This window comes from Parus major, chromosome 3 (genome assembly GCF_001522545.3).
Source record: "Parus major isolate Abel chromosome 3, Parus_major1.1, whole genome shotgun sequence".
NCBI classification, from domain to species: domain Eukaryota; kingdom Metazoa; phylum Chordata; class Aves; order Passeriformes; family Paridae; genus Parus; species Parus major.
Genome location: NC_031770.1, coordinates 9,444,337 through 9,467,982, shown reverse-complemented (window position 1 = coordinate 9,467,982; position 23,646 = coordinate 9,444,337). Strand labels below are relative to the sequence as shown.

At 45.7% G+C, this 23,646-nt stretch overlaps 1 protein-coding gene across 3 annotated transcripts in view; it reads right to left on the bottom strand.

Moving 5' to 3' along the window:
• The window catches only part of SERTAD2 (SERTA domain containing 2), a 74,831-nt gene that overhangs the window by 8,383 nt on the left and 42,802 nt on the right, over window positions 1-23,646 (bottom strand). Inside the window, exon 2 of one of the 3 annotated variants that reach the window (XM_015622948.2) lies at window positions 9,782-9,939. Coding sequence is in view for 1 of the 3 variants with exons in the window: in XM_015622946.3 (XP_015478432.1) it covers window positions 8,586-8,788 (203 nt within the window). In the remaining 2 variants the exon portion in view is untranslated. Of the gene's footprint in view, window positions 1-8,585; window positions 8,817-8,983; window positions 9,320-9,781; window positions 9,940-23,646 lie in introns of those variants that run through there. The other 2 variants (XM_015622947.3, XM_015622946.3) reach the window with 2 other exon arrangements.

Here is a 23,646-nt window from a genome sequence, read left to right as displayed (position 1 = left end):
GCACCGCCCACACCACTTTCTTGAGAGTTTCTTAAACTTGCAGCCCGCCGAAGCCCTGCTAGAAGGATCTCTGCAAAACAACCAAAAACACAAACTCCACTTCTGCCTTCATTTTGCAGCTTCTTTTCACCGCGCTAAAAAAAGGCAAAGCCGCAGTCTAAGGCAATCTCTGACTCTGCAGTGTGTTAAGCCTTGCAGGAAACATATGCTTCTATTAAATTGGAAACAGTTTCTAATGCTGTCAGTTTGCTAAATGTAACATGTTCCCCTGGAAGAAGTGGAGCAGTTTTAATGTTTTTGACTAACTGCACACATCCAAACAGAGTACGTGTGATAAAGCTGGAATGGGCTCCAATAAATATAGCTTAGAATAAATTACTGCCTCATTAAGTAATTGTTTGGAAAAAGGACAGCAGGTTTTCTAGATTACAGCCATGTTATTAAGGGTGTTTATAATATTAGGAATTCTATCAGGGTAGCAGAAGTTAATGCAAGTTTAAATCAGAGGAGCACTTGTTAGCTTGTTAAAGCATTAAAGACTGCCCTGGCAGAACCAAAAGGTGGACAAGACCACACAGGTTCTGAGCATGGAAAGCCAGCAAGGCACTCAGCAAACCACTGCGAGGCTGAGGGCAAGAGCAAAAGCCCTGAGCAACTCTGACAACTCCTTTTCAGTGCAAAGCATGAGGGAAGATATACCTGGGTAACACACCAGGGTTGAAAAACATTTATTCGATATTCACATACAGGAAGGCAGTTGTCTTTACTGGAAAAAAACAGAACAGGTTCAGATTGCCCAGCAGAACTAATTTCTGTCTCAAAGATGTCAAAGCCAAAATGCCAATCCTCACATGTTCTACAGTGCCCAGAAGATGCAAACAAGCCCCCAACCTGCCCTTTTTTGGTCTCGTCCTTAACTGGAAGCTTTAGCAATCACACTCTCTACAGTTGCCAACCCTGCCACAGCCCTTCACAGGCCTGGTGCAAACATGGCCCCGCTGACCACCAACCACCTGCTTTGAGCCAGATCAGGATGGAGTCTCCCCTTCCCACTACCAGGAGATGCTTTGTTAGGGTTACCTACAGAGGGCAGAGAGATTTTTCCAGAAGCTGGCAAAGCTACCCTCATCTCAGGTCACCTCTGTACCAAATCTCCTTTACATTCTTTCCCAGGATGGCTGCACACACCGTCTACTTGCAACAGTGCCTGAGACACCCCCAGGAGCTTCCTCCCTGGGGTTCAGCTTAGCTGGGCTCTGTGCCTCAAAGATCCACCAAAAAGAGCTGGGCTGAGGCTATTTTGAAATTTGGGTCTCCATGTGGCAGTGCTAAGGAAGCAGCCAGTGTGAATTGAGTTCTGTTGTGCTGTGAACACATGGGCTCAGCACTCTGCTGAAGGACCAGTAGCTGCTTTATACACTCGGGCATCAGCAGCAGGAAATCAGAACTGCAGTAAAGCAAACCAGGCACAGCATCGGGCCAGATCCTCTGACTTTACTGATTATTCAGCAGACTCTGCTTCTTGTCACCCCAAAAATATGCGAGGGCTTCTACACACAAGCCTCCCTGGGATCAGCCAAGAAGCTCTTTTTGCTCCACACCACAGTTTCTTCCCACAAGTGCAGCACTCCAGGTCTCCTTGCAAGGAAGCAGGAGGTGCCGGTCCCACAGGGAGGACCACGACACCATGAATTCCCGTGTCAGCGGGCACGGAGCCATGCTGGAGCCAGTGCACACAGCTCCATGCTGGGAGAACCAGAGCCATCTCCTCAAGAGGTGGAGCAGCAGCAATTAAGATGGCTGTGTACTGCTCCAGGGCCCAGTTCAGCCAAGGCTGCCTTCCATTCCTTCCCACTGCAGAGCCAGCAGGCACCGGCAGAGCGCAAGTGCTGTCTAAAAAGAGACACCTCGCTTGTAAATGAAATTCAAAACAACCTGAAAGACCTAGAACAGCTACCAGAAAGTGACACAGGCTGGGAAACACACACACACTCCCTTTTCACTGCTAAAATTACACGCCTGTAATGACAAGATGCTACTGGTCAGGCTCTAAGGGAGAATGATGAAATAGCCAGGCTGGCTGTGCATCCCTCCTCCCCTGCACTGGCGCACAGAACAATGGATTACGGCAACGTTGTGTTGTACTGTAAAGACATCTCTATTGGCACGCACGTGTCACGGGCTGCCTGGTATTTTTAGTGTATGTAGGGACTGAGCACTGCAGACCCATCTCCACTGGACCTGTGCAATTCCTGCAAAGGTTAATGAGAATTGTGCGTGCACCCACGAGAGACGAGACCCCCTTCGTGTATAATAAAGGAGAGAGTTTTTCTCACCTATGTATAATTACTTTGTTTGAATCCTATCATAGCATCTTTTCCCCGAAGAGACCTTGTTTTTCCCCCTTGTCATAGACCCTTAATAAACACGTGGAGGGGGGGAGAAAACCCCCACACTACTGAAAGAACTGAATGGTTTGCCAAAAAGTAGGTTATTGCTCTGAAAACAGTGTTGAATAAATTATCACAGTCAAACTGAAAAGCAACGAATGGCAGGAGGGAAGAAGAGGAGAAGGGACAAAAAAAACCCTCTGAAGAAATATATACTGCAAATGCACCATACAAATCCCAGCAATGACAAGTCATTTTCATTTCAGGCTTGCAGATTTTATTTGCTAACCAGTTTCACACTGCTGAGAGTTAAAAGAAAAGAAAGGTGTTTCCCTAGCATTTTTTAAAGTAGCTTAAACAGCACATGAGTTATTTTAAACACTTTTGTTTAAATGAAATGAACACAACCCTGCAAACAAAAACATTCTATGAAAAAGAACCCACTCAGCCTGCAAGTTTCTCTTAAAGAGGTGAAAAAGTTGTTGGGTATTTCTCCACCACCACCACCAGTGAAAACAAAACAAATAAAAAAAAAGTAGTTAAAATTTGACATGAAAGTTTGCTCAGATGGTGTTAAATGATGTTGGACAAGACGATAACTGCTGGCCTTTCAGTCCAGTGCACTAAAGCTCTTGCATTTGTTGAAATACAGCATATGTTTCCATGTCCTACAAAGGAGCCTTCTGAAAACAGATTAAAGGGAACTTTGGCCAGTCTTGAACTATTCTCAACCTGTAAGAGCTATGAGTTAGAGACGAAAGAGATTCCATTTTTCAAGGCACCTGCTTGATTTCACAATAAAAAATACTACACCAAAGAGTTGTTCTTTAAAACAGCTACCATGGGACCCACGTCTCTTCTATGTGGAGTAATTTAAACATTTTCAAGTAAATAATTTAAATTCAGATGGAGACACCCTTTTAACAACATATTTTGACAACATGTGTATTAAGTCTGTATTTCGAAGCACGTTTAGGACAGGTTAACACAGAACAAAGAAACTTAACCACAAACTAAGATTTTGGATATTGGGAGTGGAAAATGCAGAAGGAGAACAACTCAGGAAACTTTCAGGAATGTCTGAAACTTTATTTCATATTCAGTCAGGCACAACCCATTCACCTCATCATACCCATGATAGTGTTATACTGATTTTCCCCACAATTAAAAGTCTCCTCATCCAAGCATACATATATCACGTGTGTCCCTCTGCCAGCAAGGGGAAGCAGAGCAGCGACAGGAAGCTTGACACTGTGTGTCACACACACAGAAAATATTCTCTCTCTTGTATTCATTCACAAGCTATTTGTGGAACACTTTAGTTAGGGAAGGAAAGTGGAAGGCTTGTTTAGAAGAGCCAATTTCACCAAGCAGATGGAACAGGAGGGGCTAAGGGGGAGCCAGGTCCCAGCAGGGTAGCCCAAGCAGGTTATTGGACCCCTGGGAGAGGCAGCATGGAAGTAGCCCAGTCAAAATCCCTTTGACTGCAGCTCAGGCTCCCAAAGCCTAAGGCACTGCTCCACCACAGGGCCAGGAGCAGGCACGAGACCTGACCCACAGCAAATCAGACCATGCCAAAAGTGCTGAAATAGAGTGGCTTGTCTCGCACAAGGCCCACAGAGCAGTGAGAAAGCAAAATGTAACCACTGCTGTTCAAAGAAAACACTGTGGTTTGCACACAAACGCTGGTCTCCTATCTTGATGAAATGTATATTTGAAAAATATGCAAATGATATGCATGCACATGGATGGGTACCTACGGAAGGCTTTTTTCCAAGGGAGAAAGAACGCCTGTAAAAACACATGAAAAGTAAAGTTTGCGGAGGCACCGGAAGATGATGATGATGTATTTCTGAATTAGGATTTAAAACTTCATTTTGCAGCTACCTGAAGTTAAGACAAAGCTGCCTTTAGGCATCTCAAACTAGTCAGACCTGCTATAGCAGTTGCACAGTCTGCTTCAAATATGCCCTCCACGCTCCTTTCAACCTCCACCCCAACATATATCCGCATAGTTTACCTCCAATCAAGGGTGGTTCTTGCTATAGCGCAGTTCACTCAACCTTATTGCCTGCCTGGCACGACAGGAGGGTTTCTTAAGACTGATGTTACAGGCTACTATAAAAAATTGTTTGAAAACAGCCAATAATTGTCACATTTCCATTAAAGGTGAGTGCGGTTCAAACAGTATAAAGGTTTCTGGGGTGGGGTGGAAAATCTGGCATCAAAAAAACAGTTTTAATTGTTACATCTGAGGAAGTATTAGGGCAAGTTTAGATCTTTCCACCACTTCAGGGCTCCTTGAAAAAGGGAACTTCTTTTTTCTGCTACTTCCATAAGCTGCCCAGTTGTCAAAATAACATTAAAAGAAAACAACCCATGTTAGAACTTTTCTCTCTGTATTCTACCATATTAAGAATTCAATTTTTATTCTAACTTCACTGGAAACAAACTGTCAGATGAAATCCAACACACCTTACTGGTGTGAAAGCAAACAGGTTTTGGCTTCTAATAATTACACAGGCTGAGACTCATGTCATTCAATGCCACATAAAACTCAGTTCCAGAGTGATATTAAGGAGAAATTTGTCTTTAAAATCACTGGTACTCAAAACACTGATCATGTTATACAGGCTGGGAACTTCAGACGTTCTATGGCAACATCTCTGATTTTATGTACCAAGCTGAAGAGGTGTAGTGACTTAACCAGCACAGGAGGGCACCAAACCTGGCCCCTCATTTGAAGAACAGTGGTCTGACCTCACCTAAACAGAGGGCTCTGAGCAGGGTTTTAATTTCACTGCAGCAGCCTGAATCCAGTGTCACTCTGATTTGGTGGTGTGGCTGCTGTCTCACCTGAGCTAGATGAGCCTCCGCCCTCAAAGAAAGGACACATGAAAACCAAAAACTTGCTCTCTGGTGACTTGACATTTCCTTCGGCCCTTTGAAGCCTTCCCGTTCCTAGTCACAGCTTAGAGCCCTTTCTGAAAGGCCGATAAGGCTGCACCCAACACCCCTGGAGACTGCCCCATCTCTCCCTTGGAAATGCCCCTCGAATCACGTCTCCCCCACCCTGAAAATCCCCTTTTCGCCAGAGGAATGTCCCAGCCAGCACATCTTCACAGCTCCTCCCGGGCACTTGGCAATCAATGACACCCAGCATCTGACATGTTCACCAGGAGCCATTGGCGAGGCAAACATGGTGGCAGCAGTTTCTGCCCTGCACAGTGACACACAGTTTAACACCCACACAGCCAAGAGACAGGGCAGGGACCCCGCTGTGACACACACGAGACTTTTTCTCCCACTAAACCTCTGCTGCCTCACAGCCACACGTTTGCTTTGGACCTCAGTTTGGGCTTCACTTCAGCACACCCAAGAGCAACGTTAGCACGGCATTTACAGGCCTTGCCTTCCTCACTCGTGTTGAACAGCCAAGCATTGTTATCTTATTTTTGTTATAGTGTTTGCATTGGTAATGCTGAACAAACCTGAAGCCTCCACTACAGCAAACACAAAAATTGACTCTGTTTATAAAAGAATAAAAGAACTAACACATGTTGAGAGTCTCTCTCCATTTATAGAAAACAGGCACCTCTTCGTGACAGCAGTTTCTCTGACTGATGAAAAGTTTAGAAATCAAAAGAAGTGGCAGAAAACATGCAATTATATACCCCTGAAGAAAATGAATACTGTGCTCAGATTGACAAATTTCATCTTCCACAAACCATTAATTAGCAAAAGATTCATCAAGACTAAAGATCTGTGCTTAGTGCCAACCTGCTTACATTGAAGCTGGACCTTGCTCTCTCCTTTGAAACACTCCTGATCTTTGGACTTGGTAACTGAAAGCTGCTATTTCTGGCACTGATTCGTGTGCATGTTAAGGAACCACTGCAACTGGAGCTGTCTCCTTGTGAGCCAGTTACACTAAAGAGCTGAGTTAAAAGAAGGTGCCTCTCTTGCTACCTGGCCCTTATAAGAAATAGATCACCAGAAGACTACTTGCACTTTCAAAGTACTGCATTCTCCTTGTTTGACAGATTACACTTTAAGATGTTACATAAAAGCAAAAATAGTCACAAATACTTTGGATCACCTGTCTAGTGTTAGCACTGCCAGAGATGAACTGTGCCAGGAGTGCTTTACATCAGTGTGAAGAAAGTCAGAGTTCCTAAAAAAAATGTTTTCCCAATGAAATATTTATTGAAAAAATAAAAGCAGCTTGTGTGAATGATGGCAAAATCCTTCAAACTAGATACTGCACAAAACCTGCTGTACTTCATGGAAGCTAAAAAAATAAATTTTGAATATGAAGTTTGAGTGTTTCCTTGCTATTAGGACATTATCTCAAAGTCCTTGATGCCTCTCAGGCAGACAATCTGAGCACTTGATATATTTATGTTATTATTTCCCCTGTGAAACTATTTCATCTTTCCCATTAAAAAGAGCAGGTGTATAAAGGAACACAATTACAACTCTTAATAAATCAGCACCTACAGATGTATTTAATGCTCTTTAAGAATGCTTCATCTACAGACAAAACCTGAAGGACCTATGGCTATCAAGTTTCTTTTTGTTTGTTTTCAATCAACTTCAGAGAAAAAGAAATGAGCTTGACACAAAAATCAAAGCAGTGTTTTAATATGCACAAAGTCTAGCTTCGTTCCTTAGCAGTCCAATCCAGTTCCTGCAGAAAAGGAGTGGGTGGTTGCTGCTACCAACTTAAATGGAAGCAGGATCAGTCACGAGAGGAGGAATATCTGGAGCTGTTACAATGGATGCTGCAATATTTGCCTGAACAATGGAAGTATTCCGAAGGACATGCTCTCGGATACCTGTCCAGCAGCACAAACTCCTAATCCTCCTCCTGCCTCTACCACCACCCCTAGGTCATCATGTTAAATCAGAGCCCAAAGATACCATCCTATTATGTAAAAATGCATGTACTTTAACTTCAGCCAGAAAGGGCTATTTTCAATTTACCCTGCTAAATCAGTTGGCTAATTTCTATAGCAATCATTTTATAGAAAACACAAGTCATTTTTATAGTTTGTTTTACCATGTGAAAGCTTCCTGTGCCCTTAGATGCAAACTGAGGCGCCTCTCAATTTTTTGACTGTGAGAAGTCCATAAGGACACAGGAACCTTCACTTGTGCAGATGCATGCCTAAAATTATCCGAATTAGAAAAGGTAGAAAGCGTTGTTTGAACTCACACACATAAGAAGTGTTCACTCATTTGAGCACAAGCACAAAACTGGTGTTCAGGGCAGCCAAGCCCTCTCCCACCCGTTTGAGCAATAATTCTAGAGTGGCCAAATCCAGCACCCACTGACGGCAGCGAGAGTCACCCTGATGACTGCACCAGGCAGCAGATGAAAAAGCCTGGATTTCCCTGCTCCCGAGAGCCTTGGATCTGTCTGAGCACACGCCGCCACACGCAACAGCTCTGGCGTGCTGCACTGAAGTTCGGGTAAAGAAGCTGACACGGCCCCCCCCGATGGAGATAAAATGGGAAAATTCGCTTTATTTTACACCAGCAGCTGACCCACAGCTGGAAATCCGCCACCAAGGGGCCCACTGGACAGCACACAAGCCCCTCCATAGATTTCCAACTAAAGTGGCCCTGGAATTTCCAGCTATGTTTCACAAAATGCAAGGAATTACAGCAGGTAACTGTACTCCTATTTTCATGCTTAGGAAGAACTTATTTTTCCAGATCCTGATGTGAGTAAAGCTGCCAACGCTCTAAATCAAAGTGGCACCGCAAAAGGATTTTTTTTCAAGCGTTCATCCACCCTGAAGAAAATCCTAATAAATACACGTTTTTGCCGTCGCTTCCAAAAGATGAACCACCTTACTCACAAAATCCCCCCCAGACGCCTGTCTCTCCGTGCTGGCGGTGCTCCCAAGGAAGACCCATGCGCGCTATTGCTCAGGGAAAAGACAGGCTAATCCCCTGCCCTAACACCAACCCCTGAAAAGGGCCAGGCAGCGGGGCCAGCCGGGTCCTGCCCAGCCATATGTCAGCTTTGCTACAGCGGAGTGAAAGTCTCCCCCAGGCCCTTTTAGCTCTCCCGGCACTACAGCATGCACTTTTCGGGGTTCCCCGAAGCCCTCGCTCTCGCTGGGAGAACGGAGCCAGGATGCAGCCCCCGGCTCCAGGGGCTCCTCGGCGCACACGCGAACTTACCGGGGTGGCGCGGCTTTCCTGGCGTCGGAGGGAGCCCGGCTCCGGAGAGCACAACCGGCCGCACGACCGGGGCCAGCACAGCCACCTCGATAAAAAAGTATATTCCAGCTACCCGCACCTGCTTCGGCTCGGGATCCCCCCGCATCGGCGGGGGAGGGGGCGTATTTTAAGGTCAACTCCGCCGCTCTCCCTCCTCTGCTCATCTCAGCACGAATCCCTCCCTCCCCCCTCCCGGAGGAGAGGGGGAGGATCCCCGCCCCGGGCTCCTCTGCCCGGGCACCAATTTAAAGGTAGGGATAAAACAAGCCCCGATGACTCGCAAAGCCAGAGGGGGTGGGGGACTGTCGCCGCCCCCTGCCTCCCCCCCCGATGCCCCGCAGCCCCCCAGCCCCACTCACCACATGCAGCTCCACCTGAGAACTAAAGCATGGAGAGGGGGAGGTCGGAAACTCTCGCCCTAGAGCAGCTCCATATGTCGCTCCTCGCCGCGCCGCTCCGGGGAGGGGCCGGGTGGGATGCGGAGGAGGAGGAAAGGAGGAGGAGGAAAGGAGGAGGAGGAGGAGGAGGCAGGAGCAGGCGGCGTGAGGATTTAAGCCTCAGCTCTGCCCCGGCGGCTGCGATCACGCAGCATTATACAATGGAGGAGGAGGAGAGGAAGGAGGAGAAGGAGGAGGCACCACCAGCCCCGGCTCCCAGCACTTGCCGCCAGCACTGACGACAGGGGCGGCTCCGGCGAGCTCCTCACCCTCCGGCCCGCGTCAAAGCTCCGCCTCGGCCCCGGCCTTCCTCCCCCGCCCCCCCCCGGCCCCCGCGGCTGCTGCTGCTCCTCCTCCTCCCCCGCTCCGGCTCCCCGCGCTGCCCACGCGTGCCCCGGCCCCGGGCGGGTGGCGCGGCCCCCGCAGCCGCCGCGGCTTCCCCGGGGAGAGCCGGGCCGGCACAAAGGCGGGTGCCAGCGCGCCCCGACCGCAAATATGACAAGTATCCCTGCTATCCGGTGGCGGGGACCCGGCCGGGGCACGGGGCTCTGCCAGCCCTGCTCTCCCCCTCCCCCCCTCCCCAGATTGTCCCGCTACAACCCAAAATTCTCCCCCCGCACCTCCGGTCAGCCCCCGGCCTGGCCAAGCAGAGCCGGGGCGAGGGGGCGATGTGGAGAAAGCCCGGAGCGCTGCCGGCCGCCCCCCGCCCCGGGACCTCACCTGGGAGCCGAGGGAGGCGGCGGCCCCCGTCCGTGGAATCCTCGCTGATAATTTGGGCTGTGCAGATACCACCGAAGCACAAAAATGAGGCCAAACGGAGATGTTCGAACGCGCGAAGACTTGGGGGAAGGAGGGAAGCGCTCGCCACCAGGCGCTATCTGGAAAGAAGATGATTATTTTAAGTCACCTCAATGAATGTGTTTCCAAAGGGGCTGTAATCCCAGCCGGCGCTGTTAAAGGCGATTCAAACACCTTATAGTTTTGGCTGTAGCCCCAGCAGGCATTTCGGATCGTTCCGGCCTTTCATGTTCCACCAAACCGGTTGTACTTCGGGACAATAAAGCTTTAACACCTAATATAAAGGCGATTATTAGTCATTAATACCACAACTCGTTTAGGTATTATGCTCAAAACGTTCTGTAATGATTTGTGATCAATCAAAATGATGGTCTTGCTAGAAACTAAGTTCCATTTTCAGTTAGAAAACCGAAAAGATAAAAAAGGATACTTCTAGAAGAAAGGTTTCCTTACCCTGGAAACTGTATCTGACAAAAATCCACAAAGGAAAAACAGCACCAAGTAATTAAAATAGTGAATCTGCCAAAACAAAAGGAGACCAAGTGCTGATTTTATGGATTCTTAAAATTAGAATCGAAAAGGCCCCATCTAATTGATGTTTAAACACCAGGACTAGCACTTGAGCACTCTGCTGAACTCACTAAAAAGGGAGGCAAGGGCATCAGATCTTAAAACTGACGTTTTATTTTGCCGGTTTGGAGGCCTCAGCACACCTTTCCCTTTCCGCCCGTGCTATCAGCCATTCCTTCGAGGAGATCCAAACTCTCTCATCCCGTATGGGTGGCACAGAGTTAACCCTAAACCAATCTGCAAAGCAATTCACGGACCGTTTACTAGATTTTGACGAGTGATTCGCGAATTTCCCAGGAGCTGGCAAACATTAAAACCAGAATCTCCCTGGCTGGATACTTTCCAGCAGCAAGGCACTGAAATTTGGTTCTTCTGCCTGGGGAAACAAGTCTTTCCCTGAAATTACCATCATCACAATAAAATCACTAAGTAAAAGGAAAAGGTTCAGCTTCTTTAGGGCCTGAGTGATACCTGTTCAGTGGGCTTCTGCCTATTCAAAGGCCACGCAGAATATTTGTAATACTTGCACATTGTTGGCTGGGTTGTTTGGGGTTTTTTTTTTTTGCATGCCAGATTCAGTGAATTTCAGGGCCCCATTCCGCCCTCCTTTACACCAGATTTGTAACACAGCGGGATCTGGCCTTGCGCAATTGCGCCGTGGATGCGCCCAGCCGAGCAGCGCCCGCCTTCCGGAGCTCAAAGTCCGCAGCAGGTTTACAGTCCCCGTGCCTGGGTGTGTGCACGCTATCACCGGCACCAGAGGCACAACCACAAACATTTGCTAAATAAGCAGCTGGGCTCCAGCCCGATATGCACAGCCCTGATCTTGCCATGTTACACACTCGGCAGGAAAAAGCCTGAGCCTGTGTCATTCGAGTTTTAAATGCTTCTGACTTCGCTCGGTTGCTCCAATTTTACACCAGCATAAGAAAAAGCTCACCGCCCCTTCTGTTTCCTACTGTAACTCTCCCGAGTCTTTCTTGGCAGGAGTTTATAGTCACGCTGTAACTCAGATTGTGCCTCTGAACACAGCTAGTACAACCTGCATGCACACTCAGAAGCACTCCCAGCTGAGCATAGGTCACGATACGAATCGATATGAATACAGCTCCTTCCTGTGCTTCATGCACAGCACAGGCTCCGGCGCGGCGGGACGAGGTTGGGCTACACAAGGAGAGTAATCCCGCTGCCGACTGCTCCTCACATGGCCTCACACCTGATTGAGAGAAACCTTTCTGGCCAGGAAAGTCTGCTCTGCAGCTCTGGAGCGGCCTGACCAGAAGGTGTTTGCAAGACCCAAATGCAGTTTGCCCGAACACGTCAGTAAGCGTGGAGAAGCAGCCTGCAACGGAGCCACAAAATGCTGTGCTAGGAAGTGTGTCGGCAGAGCTTTCCAGAGCCTGTGGGAGCAGGAGGGGGGAAAAGCCTGAGTGTCTGCAAGGAGGAGCCACCCAAAATGCATCCCATTTCAGAACCATGCACGCATGGGCTTCCCAGGGAGCAGTAGCACAGGTTTAGTTGTGCTGCCATAGCCTTGCCACAAGCCCTTGAGCTGCTCACATGTGAAGATGACACAGTAGAAGAGAAGGAGCTGAGCTGTGCCTTTCTGCAGCAGTACCTGACGTGGGCTGCAGGCACAGCCTGAGTGCAGCCCTGGCTTCGAGCAAGGATGGTCAAAGCCTGCTTGGTTGAGGCCCGGTCTCATAAAGATCATTCAAAAACCACCCCTGCATTGAAGATAAATAAATGAACGAGGTAATAAACGAACAAACAGAAATCAAAGACTGGGGAGGGGGAAACACACACTGAACTTCATAAATCAATTCATTAGGAACACTACAGACTGCCAGGTAATCTGCCCATCAACATGCATGCTAATTAGGAAAGAGTGGCAAAGTTTGGTGCTCTGGAAAATTGGCATCCCTTAAATTTTTCAAAAATAGAGGGAGTGAACTGCTTCCTATGCTTCTAATTGCATCCTTGGCCTTTTCCTCTCTGATTCCAGTACATATGAATACTATGAGATTTCATCAGTTAATTGTTCAACACAACTTCATTTTCTCCATGGATGTCTTTGCTTTGGTGCATGCAGGAGCTGGCAGGCAAACACCTAATACTGCCCCCCAGAGCAGACAACTTTTTGCAGATAAAGACCCCCTCAGCACTGGTAACTTGGGAAAAGCTAAACAAAGGGCCTGCCTACAGCCAGAGCTGCTCGTTCCACTCGAGCAGCGCTCCTCACAGAGCAGCCAGGCTCTCCTGGGTAAGGAGAAAGCACACTGCAAGCAAATGCACGATTAAACACTGCTCACACCTCGTGCTGTCTCCGTTCAGGCTCAGCACTGACCTCTCAGAGTAGGGCCCTTCTTGTGCGAGGCTCAGCCACGAATAAAAGCAATTTCCTCAGTAAAAAATTGGGGTGCTGCATTACTGCAGTCTGTACATGGGCAGAGAGGGAGCTGCACCTGGGAGCCAGGCTGCTTTCCTTGGGATTTCAATGGCTTTTTCCTCTTTTTTTTTGCTGGTGCAACTCTTGTACTCTAACAAGGCTGTCTCATGTGTCCCAAGGCACAGGAGCCAGTAAAAACCAAAGGAATGAATGCTCCACCCCTTCTCACTCCAGCTTTAGCTCTTTTTTCCCCCCATCATTTTCTGCTTTAGTTCATATTTTTCTCCTTTAATGTTTTTGTAGCAGTAGGAGAAACACCATTCCCTAGAATGCATAATATGCTTAATTATCATTCTCAGTTAGTTCTCCAGGAAAAAAAAAAAACCCTACAGGAGAAATCAGTTTAATTAATGAGTATGACCAAATGCAGCCTTAGTTCTAATGCAGTATCATATATTATATGTCCAGTTGGGCAGTTGATCTTCTTTGGGTAAAATGAACAGCGATGCAAAAAACGAGCGAGCTCATGAATCAATATTCTGAGTGCAAGTAACCCCTTTTGTATAGTTATTCTAAGCTTCCTACAGATTTTGATGACAATGTCAGTTCCCAAATACCGCTTTTGGCTTCGGTAACGCAGGATCAGGCCTGTTCAGTCTAGTAATAGGAAGCTATTGCTTGGCAGTACCAAGGGTTGTGCCACATGGTAAATTTGTTAAGTAATTAAGAAAAGAAAAAAAAAAACCCTTAACTCCAGGATAGCTCTCAAATAGCCATACCAAATAAAAATCCCCAGTGTGTGCGAACAATGGGAGTAGCAAGGTTTCATCTGAAAGTAAGATTTGGTGATTTAGATGCTTTTTAGAAGGGCTACTCTTCACATACTAAATTATTAAGGAAATATTATGGAACAGGATTATCAGGAAAGAAAAAAAAAGGCAGTGTGCATTAGCTGGCTTAGTCAGAGGAGGTTTTGCTGCATTCCTCATGCACGGAGATGACTCCCTTCCTCTGTAATTCCCTGTGCACTCCCAGTTCTCTGGAGACTGTTGGTGTGCATCATCCTTGCTCCAGCTGAAAGACTGTCCTCTGACAGAGGTTCAGGCTGCCTATCATTGCTGTATATCTCCTCACATCTTTCTGCCTTTTTATAAAAATCTGTGTTCCTTTCCAAATCCCATTCAGGCTGCATCCCCTGCAAGATGTGCTTCATTCCTGGCCCAGGCCAGACTGTTCACACTGGCACTGCCTGTATGGCACACAGGTTCCTAAAACAGCCTCCCCTTCCCAATCCTGCTTCTTGTGACACAGTGAATTGTACTCGGCACTGAGCTGAGTTTTAAACAATTTCAGGCTGCTTTTCTTTCCCTTTCAATGCTCACTCTGCAGCCTCTATCAAAAGCACAAGTCATTCTTTTCGGGAACACTTGGTTACTTTTTTGAAGAGAGGCTATGCTGATGTCCTGATATTCATCTCATACCATGACCAGTGGATCAAGAGGGGAAAAAAAATCTGCAGATAAAACCAAAGCCTGTTTTAGAGCTGAGGAGGGAATACTTCTAATCAAGAAAAACCACAGAAACGGTGGTGAAAAATAGAGAGATGTCCAGTCTTCAGGCCTAATTAACCACTGGTGTAAACAGATGTCGCTGCAATCAAGCCAGAAGACTTCAGGCCACCCACCAGTCTTGTGCACAAACCCAACACGAGCCTGAAAATCTTAACAACGTGGGGCTGTCAAACATGCAAGCCACACACATCTCAGCACAAAGCTTGCCACCACGTCCCCAGTGCTGAGGGACCACCTGCTCCTTGTTCACCAGGGGAGAGCAGCTCCACTGCTCTGGCTTACCCTGAGCATTGCACAGGCTACAACGCTTTCCCTGAAGCAAAGCTACTCCTACAAAGCTCTCTGTGGAGCCACACATTTCTGGAGCACAGATGCTTCCCCCCCACTTTTCCAAAGCACTCTTGAAACCTGAAGCAGGCCTGGGTGCATAGGCAGGTTGGAATATGTTTAGCACTGCTCAACCCTGCTCAGATGCCAAATGCTTGATAGACCAAAATGGGGCCACCAGTGGGGTGACCAGAGGCTTTTAGAAGAGGATCTTCCTGCTCAGATTTGTTGCATTAAAGCATTATACAACAGTTACAATGAGTTTGAGGCTGGGAGGGCACAATCAAAATGGTGCTGTGGCTACAGTGCTGATGTAGAACGTTACATAGCATTTCAGTATGTTATGCAGGACTTAAACCATGTCACTGGAGTTAAACATGTTTGTGCTCAGATGCATTACCAGAAAAAAAATAAAAACCAAAACCCAAGCCAACAACAAGCTATTTCAATCCTTATTTATATGAAAATATGAGTTAATACATGGACATCCAAATGAATGTCACCTATAGCTGCTTCTTCTGGCTGGAATACAAGCTGTAAAGCACATTAATGCTCCTACGAAGATTTAGGGGCCTGGGCCCTATTGTTTAAAACTAGCTTCTACAGCTTCTTAGAACCTCTAGATTCAAAGAATGCTTATCAAGATAGAGGCATATTCAAAGTAATTCAAGTTTGGAATGATAAATCCTTTCTCAGACTGTTCCAGGTGCAAAATTCTTTACAGACAATGTTTATCTGTACTCCTTTTAGACAAAGGTTTCTGAGGGTCTAATTTTAAGTAAACAGTGAGTGACCTACACCACTTCTTTTAAAAAAAAAAAAAAGCAAAAAGCCAAAACCAACAAACCCCAATAAAACAGAAGTTGAATCTGTAGGGCCAAATTCAGAAGAGGAAGAAAAAAAAAAAAAAAAAGAGCTGGCAGAAAACCTAGCACAAGAACATCAAATGTAGCAGCATTAACTCCCACTGCCATTCTGTTCCTCTACAAATAATTGAAGATCATATAGAACTGAACTCATTGAGTCAGTGCAGTGAATGCACAAATCTTTCTCTTTTAACCCTTCACAAAATGTGTAACTTCTTAGATTTTGTGCAAAGAGGCTATTAAAAAAAAAAAAAAAAAAAGACGGAATGAGTACATCAGATGCTTTTAGTGACTATGCCTGTGGTAATGATTCATTTTGTCTTTCTACATTCCCTAGTGCTAGCACGGCTAAGAGTCAGCAGAAGCTCATACTGTATATGCAGGTAAACAAACTGTGGGTGATGTCTGCATTTCTTAACTCTACCTAAAACCACCCCGTAACCATCAGAAATGCATTTTATCTTTCTGAAGAAAAAGGGAACTGCACAAATTTATCTAGGTTCTCCTTCAGCCTTTTTTTTTATGTTCTTTCACTTTAAAAGAAGCTGCTCGTTTATAGTGACCATTAACCAAAGGCTAAAAGAGGTTTACACCTAATTAGTATTCCCAAGTAAGGATGAAACACTAAATCACTGCAAACCCACCCAGCATTTAGGTCCTACCAACAGGACAAAGAAAAAAAGCTGGAAATCCACCATTTATCATCAGAGTCCCCTTCCTTTCACACCTCTTAATGGTCTCTTTCTTCCTCCCACTGGCTCTGAGGTGCTAATGTCCTTGAAATGTGGCAAGGGTCTAGAACAGGGGAGGGGCAACTCTCCTGCCTGGTCACACCCACATGACATGGAATGTGTGGGCATTTCCAGGGGTGCAAAAGAAAATAGTAGGAAAAAGAAATAAAAGAAATTAAAAAGATGTCCTGAGCAGGGATGGCATAGAGGTAGGGAAGAAGGTGTTGCATGTTGCATACAGCTCCCTAAAGCCTATGGTGGTTTTCTGTGACCGCCATAAGCAGGTCATAAGCTCAAACGGTAATAATTGTCCCCTTTTATTTTTATTTTAGCCTTGGTGAGGGGGCAAAACAGAGACATAATTGGAGTACAGAGGGGAACAAATCAAGGGAAAGGAGCGGACCCAAGAAACAAGGAAGGAAGAGCTGCATTCCCATTGATGGGGCAGCTTCCAAGTCCAGGGTGTTCCCTTGTTTGACCTCTGAACAGCAGGCAGGAGAAGAAAATAACACGAGATGTATCACTGAGGCTTTCCCTGCTTCTTCTCCCAGCCACAAACTTTCCCAGCACACGTGGGATGGGCAGAAGGCTCCCAAATCCCTCTCTCACAGAGATCGGCTTTCCTACAGAGGTTAAACTTTACAAATCAGTTTCTATCGGATTCATTTGTAGAAGGGAAGGTGCCAAGCACTGAGCCATAGCTGCTGTCTGCAGAGTGAAGTACCTGCCCACCCAGAGCAGCCAGCCCCAGGTAGAGCAGAGAGAGGCACCAGCCCTTTAGCAAGAGCCGGGCAGAAAGAGGCACCCTCTGCCAGAGGCTCACCGCAAGGGACCGACCAAGGCAAGGAGGGATGGTTGTCCATCTGCTATCACTCGTGCCCCAGTGCATTTTCTAATCATCCACACGCAGGAGACGTTCCTGGTGTGTTTCCTGCTAAGCAAAAAAGTCATAATAAACCCCAGTAACTTTGCTTGCTTACTTACTACCTACAGTAGAGTTAACCTTCACGTTAAATATTTTTCTTTTTTCCTCTCAATCTGCTCTTCTGCTAATTTTATTGTACTCTTGCTGGATTTTCAGCCCCTGCCACAAGAGCAAAAGAAGTTAGGCAGATGTCAAAGTCTTGATAATTTGACTCAGCAGACATACCCAAATACTATTGCCAAACAGGTCAGCATACAGAAACTTTTTTTTGCTGGCAGTGCTTTTCAAAGGAAACTCTTCCTTCTCTGAGCAGCTGGGAAAGTGCAAGTGCCTGCTCCTTACCTGATTTGTGGGGTTCATAGAAAGACCTGCCCCCAAGAACATCTGTGCATTACTCCTGCCAGCAAAAAGGGATGCCTGGCATTTGATGGGTTTGTTTCTGTTTTAAAACCAGAACAACCTAAACCAAATCACCTCTGTTAGAGAAACATTGTCATCCATGAGATATTCAGGTGAAAGACCTCAGCCTCCTAAGATCTTTTTGCGAGTTGCTGCAGCTGATGTGGGCACAATAATGAGAAGGAAATGCACTTGTTGTTTTGAACTTCACTTTCTTTCATTTAGCAAAGATTCCCCTTAAATAAATGGAAGTGAGGAGATCTTGGAATAAGCCTTAGCAAGTTTTAATCACACTTTTTCTTCTTGCAATCGAGCCGTCATTCAGTAGCTAGGTGGTTCTAAATAAAGAACTCTAGTCAACAACAGGAAATAACTCCCACAGAAAAAAAAGGGCAGAATACAAACTCGCAGCAACTCTCGTACATAGCTCACAACGGCCTTTTGTTCCATGCGCATTAAGTCCAAAATCTTTACTTTTCAGAACATGTTCTTACTCCAAGTAATTAAAACTTATTTTTAACTTGTCGCAAGTACAGATCCCTTCCTTGCCTTCCTCCCAAAAACATCATGTTAAGAGTCAGAAAATTACAAACTATTCCCATTTTCCCTCTTTCATTTAGTAAGTATGGACATTATAGGAATGCCACATGATGACCAGGATTTTAAAATCTACCGATGGTGGGGATTTTATCTTCTCCCCACCACTTTTTTTTCTGTCAAGGGGAGGTGCACTGTTGTGTTCTCAGCTGCAGTTTACATCCTTCACAATGTTCAAAAACCACTGCATGTTCAGAAAGCACAAAGCACCTGGTCTGTGGGAGGGGGATAGAGGAGAAACCACACATCTCTAGCCACTTATTAAAAAATCTGGGTAGTGTCTACAATAATCAGCTTTTAAATTATACAACACATCACACACAACAGGCCAATGACTGAGCACAGGCACCAAGCACAACATCGAAAAATGCACAACCAAAATCCCTTAAAGAATACACTGGTTGATTCCATCTGGCTTTGAAAAAGTGTGGTTTTAGTGTGCCAAGGGGGGAATTTTAAGATGGCTGCTGCTTGTTGGCTGCTATGGATAGGTCTCTGCAGGAGGTGGGAGAGCTTCTTTAGGAACGTTGCTATCACTTGTGGCAAGTATCTTCTGGAACACAAACACAGATATAGCAGATTTTAGTGGCCAGCTGATTCCAGCATCTCTCCATCAAATCACCTGACATGGCTCTGTCACACTGCAACTGAACTGCAAAAACAATTTCCATTCTAGAAATAGAATGAATTCTAGAAATAGAATAGAATTGAATTATACAGCTGCAAGAACCAGGGTTACAGTTCCAGGCTGGATTTTTGTCTCTGGAATATGTGCGCTGGCTCAGTGTGCATGTGTGTATACTGTGTGATCGTGTGCACATGCAGCCATCAAAAGTTTACACAAAGAGCAAATCACATTTGCTTCCTAATGCACAATAAACACACAGGCTAAAGCAACTCCACATTCAAATCTAGCCCCAAATGAGTGGTTGTGTTTTGAAGTCCTCAACAGTGGGTTCAAACCTAATCTTGCAATTATAGCCTTTTCTTGTTTAGAAAGTAGATGTCACTGCTGACAAATTCAGACTCCTTCTGAACCTTCAGAAAGGAATAAAAATTAATAAGGTAAAGTATCCCAGAGCAGCTGTCCCACTGTTTCCCAGCTCTCACCCATGAGGTTAAATACTACAGCGATTTCACTGGGACCAGCACACTTTAAAAGATGTAGTCTCTGTCTTTTTCTCTCTCTCGCTGAATGATATTTCTGCCCACATGCACTGACACATACCGTGTCTAACAAGGCTGTGATTCATTTTCAGTTCTAGTCATGCTCACAAGTGATGCAGTGCACTAGCTGTGCCTTCAGGATCTGCGTAATTTAGCTTCATTTTCTCTGCCCCCACCCTGCATTAAGTGAAGTTCCAACAAAGCCAAGTCATCACCCACCAACTCCCCCTCCCACCTGCTTGGGGGATGTGTACAGCAGGAATCTGAATAATAATAATAATAAAATTAAATTAGTTTTTTTAGAAAGAGAGAGGAGGGGATGAGAGCTTGAGAAATATCATGAATTGTTAGAAAGCTTTCTAACAGTGAATAATGTGAGTGAATAATGATAATGGGATGTATACTACCAGATCACTGAAGCAGCTGTATCAGTCCTGAATCATCTCCCCATACACGTTAAAAGCAGCACTGTATCTTGCATCGTGAATATCCTGCAAGTTCATGCTAAAAAGTGATTGACAGTAAACCTGAATCCCTGATTTATTAAGGCAGGCATCTCCTCAGCCTCTCCCACGGTAGCCTCGTGGTGACCATTCGCTGGTCCCCTGCCCCTTGCAGTCACTTGGACCAGACGCGAATGTCAGCAGGAGCCGTCAGCACGTCCCAACTGCAAACCTCCTGCACTCAGTGGCCACCATCCATCACGAATTACACACGGTGGTTTTGTGATACAAATTACAAGCTGCTTCTGAGCTAAACTCCATGTATTTGAGGCATGAGGCCAAGCTTGAACAAAGTGAAAGACAGGCTTTTTATTTGATAAATCTCATTATCTCGCTGGCATTCAAAATTCATCTCAGACACAGAAATGCATCATAAAGTAGTTCTCTAGTTACTTGGAAGAGCCAAAATGCTTTAACATGTAAGTTAAAAGGTGTTTACACATCCACCACACTAACATTTCTAGCTCTCCTCCACCTTCAACCTGGAACTATGTTTTGATGGAACAGAAAACTTGATTTTCTAAAGAAAAACAAGTAAATCACATTTTTTCAGGAAAGATCCCTAGACAAAAGTGAGTCACTGAAGACTCCTTCAAGCAGATCTTAGTGATCTGCATGACTTCCTTAATCCCTGGCCAATGACACAGGATAAAAGGATTTAACACCAAAAGCTAGAAGGCACTTCAGCACTACAGGTGTAATACTGAGATGGTCCTTGTCACCACAGATTTACAATTAACTAAATGAACACATATCGCCTTTCTTCCTTTACATCTGTATGGTGGGAGCTTTGCGTAGGTCAGGCAGAGCCTTCCAAGTTAAGCAGCCTTTCCTATTGCTGACCCACTCCATCCATGACCAACGTGAGCATGCCAGAGTCAAGATTAAGTTCCCTACTTGCTGTAGAGATCCATCTCCCTCTGTTCCTCACTCCCCAAGTGCTGACTCAGTTTGACCATGCAGCTCACCAGTCCACTTGCTGGCACATCCCACTTCAGGTCCTGAGAAAGAATCCAAGAGGGCACAGAATTTTGGGCTACTAAAGGCTTGTCCAAGCCTAATGGTTGGGAGAGATAGATTTTGTCTCTCTGCCTTCCCATCAACATCCTCTTTTCTGCCAGGACGAGCCTGGGCTGATCAGGAGCTGAAGAAAAACATTTCCTCAAAGTAATTTGTTCCTGATCCATTCTCCACCTCAGAAGCCCCCAGCTACACCAAAGGAATGAAGGAGTGACAGCCAGAGAAGGGCTGATCTACATCTCTGATATGTAACACACATGACAATGAAGGAACCAGGTCATCCCATGAGGCTGGTATCATGAAGGGCTCTGGGAGCTCTGAAACATTTGGAGGATAATTCCTGGGGCTGGATACTCGTTGGGAGTAACGGGTCAGGCAAGGAAAGGAGCGGACTGTCATTTCAGCAGAAGGGCTACTGCCTCATTTTGCAAATTGAAGAAATGAAGCACAGGGAAACTACAGCCTGGCTTATTGTGGAAATGAAAGTCAAGGCCGTGTGTTTTGATTTCCTGAGCTCTCCACACAAGTCCAGCCTTCCTCATCCACGAAGTCATGCTGTAAACATCCTCAGGGCAGGGCCTACACCTCTCATTTGCTTTATGTTTGTGGCTTCCAATCTTCCACAGTTTGCAGATCCCTTCACGCTTTCCAATAGGGCTGTGCACTTAAACCTGCTGACAACAGGCTTGGCTTCCCTGGCTTTCCTGCACATCTTGCACGTAGCTCGTGGATCCTCGTGAGTCTGTTTTCTGTGGCCCTCTGCAGATTCCTAGACCCCTCTCTTCCTACCAATCCCTACACACCACAAGAGCCAGCAGCAGGCATTTTCAAAGTGGCCCTAACTTCATCTAGCTGTCCTAATTTGAGACAAAAGCACAGAGCTTCCCTGTCATTTCAGCATTTCCCATCTCAAGGTATGGGAGCTGTTGATCTCCCACATGAAAATGCATTATGCTGTCAGCCCAGCCTAAGGGCTGTTATTTAATTTACTTGAGGAGGTAAGTGAAAGCCCCTTCATGCAAATGCTTACAATGTGATCTGGAAAACAGCAGGCGTAATTAGATAAAATGGCAGCAAAGCCCACCAGGGAAATAATGTTAATTCATGAGGATTTTCCTCTCTACCTCCCTCTCAGCAAGGTTTGAAGCCAAGGAGGGGAAGAAAAAAAATAAAAGAAAAAACCAGAATGCTCCTCAATGATCTATCAAGTAGGAAAACAGGACAGCAACCAGTGGGGTCATCTAGAAGATGCCTCTGCATGACACCCCTAGCAGGACTGGCAGCTCATGCTTCTAAGTGATGCAGCACTGAAAGCAAAAATTGCTCTGTCACTCTCATAAATTAATCTGAGTAGAGACATAACAAGCCATCACTCCTAAATTTCACATCATCTCCTGACCAAGGCCTAGCCAGGCCATGGAGATTTGTCACATGGGAACATCACTGCAGCCCCCTGCCCCCACTAACAATAACAGAACTCTTTTGCAAGTCTTGAAAGAAGATCTGGCATTTCCAACCCACTCATGAATTCTTTCCCTCAAAAATATCCAGGAAAGGGTTCTGACCAAATTGTCACAGCATTGGTGGTAGAGGGGATCATGAGGACACCCCGATGCCAGCGCATGTGACACTGATCTGATGGAGAGAAGCTCTCCCAGTGACATCAGGAAACCACAGCTCTGTGTTTCTGCTGCTGCTGCCTTCTCCCTCCCACCTAGAAGCCAGCCAGGAAAGCCACCTCCTGATTGCTGACCTGCCACTACCAAAATGGATTCCAATTAGCCAACTCACTCACGGCTATTAGGAAAGAGAGACATTTTTTGTTGTTGAGTAATTACTCCTCATGAAATGGCTTACATCCCTAGTTGATTAGGTCACAACACACTGTGAACAAATTGATGTAACAGAGATATCTTTAACCTGATAAATTAAGGCATACTTTCTCAATATAGAAAGCTTAATTGAAGCCATGCATGGGGTATTTACCAAAGGCATCTAGAAACAGAACTGTAAGATGCACAAACAAACAATGGTTGAGATCCAAATACAGCAGCCCATACACATCCAACTGGCATTTTTATTGGTGGGGGGGGAAAGCCAGTTTGTCTGCTTACTGTGAAGATAGTAAATGACTCAAAGTGAACAGAGTAGTTTGACATCAGCAGTTAAGTAAAGGCAAAATTCAGGTAGTACATGTGAAAGAAAAGAGATCTTGTTTGTTTGCTTCCTTACATACCTTCCCCCATCTATGAGAGGAGAAAACCTTTTTTTTTATTTCTAGTCACAAATTTCCTTGCTGAAGCAAATAGAGATACACAAAATATATAGAAAGCCTGAATAACTACAGAGTAAATGTGCCACAGCAAGGGTTCCCAAAATACAGCCCATGAAGTACCTCCAGAAGAATCTTGAAGTCTGCCTGGGTTGTATTGCAAATAAGTTTGATTACATTTTCTCTCCCTTCACCAAGTCCTAATCTTTAGTGTTCCTTCACAAATAAAACTTCATCTGCCTGGAGAACAGCAGCCCATCCACCATTTCTATCAAGTCACCCATTGTAGTACACTGGTTTATTTAAAACCAAACCCAATTGCCCAAGCCTGTAAATACCAACTGCTTCCTGAATTTGGGACTTGCCCATCTATTAAAAAGGAAGCCGTTCACTTTACAGACCGTGGCCCTAATCTTTCAAGCAGTTTCACCCGTGCTTAGCAGGAGCACG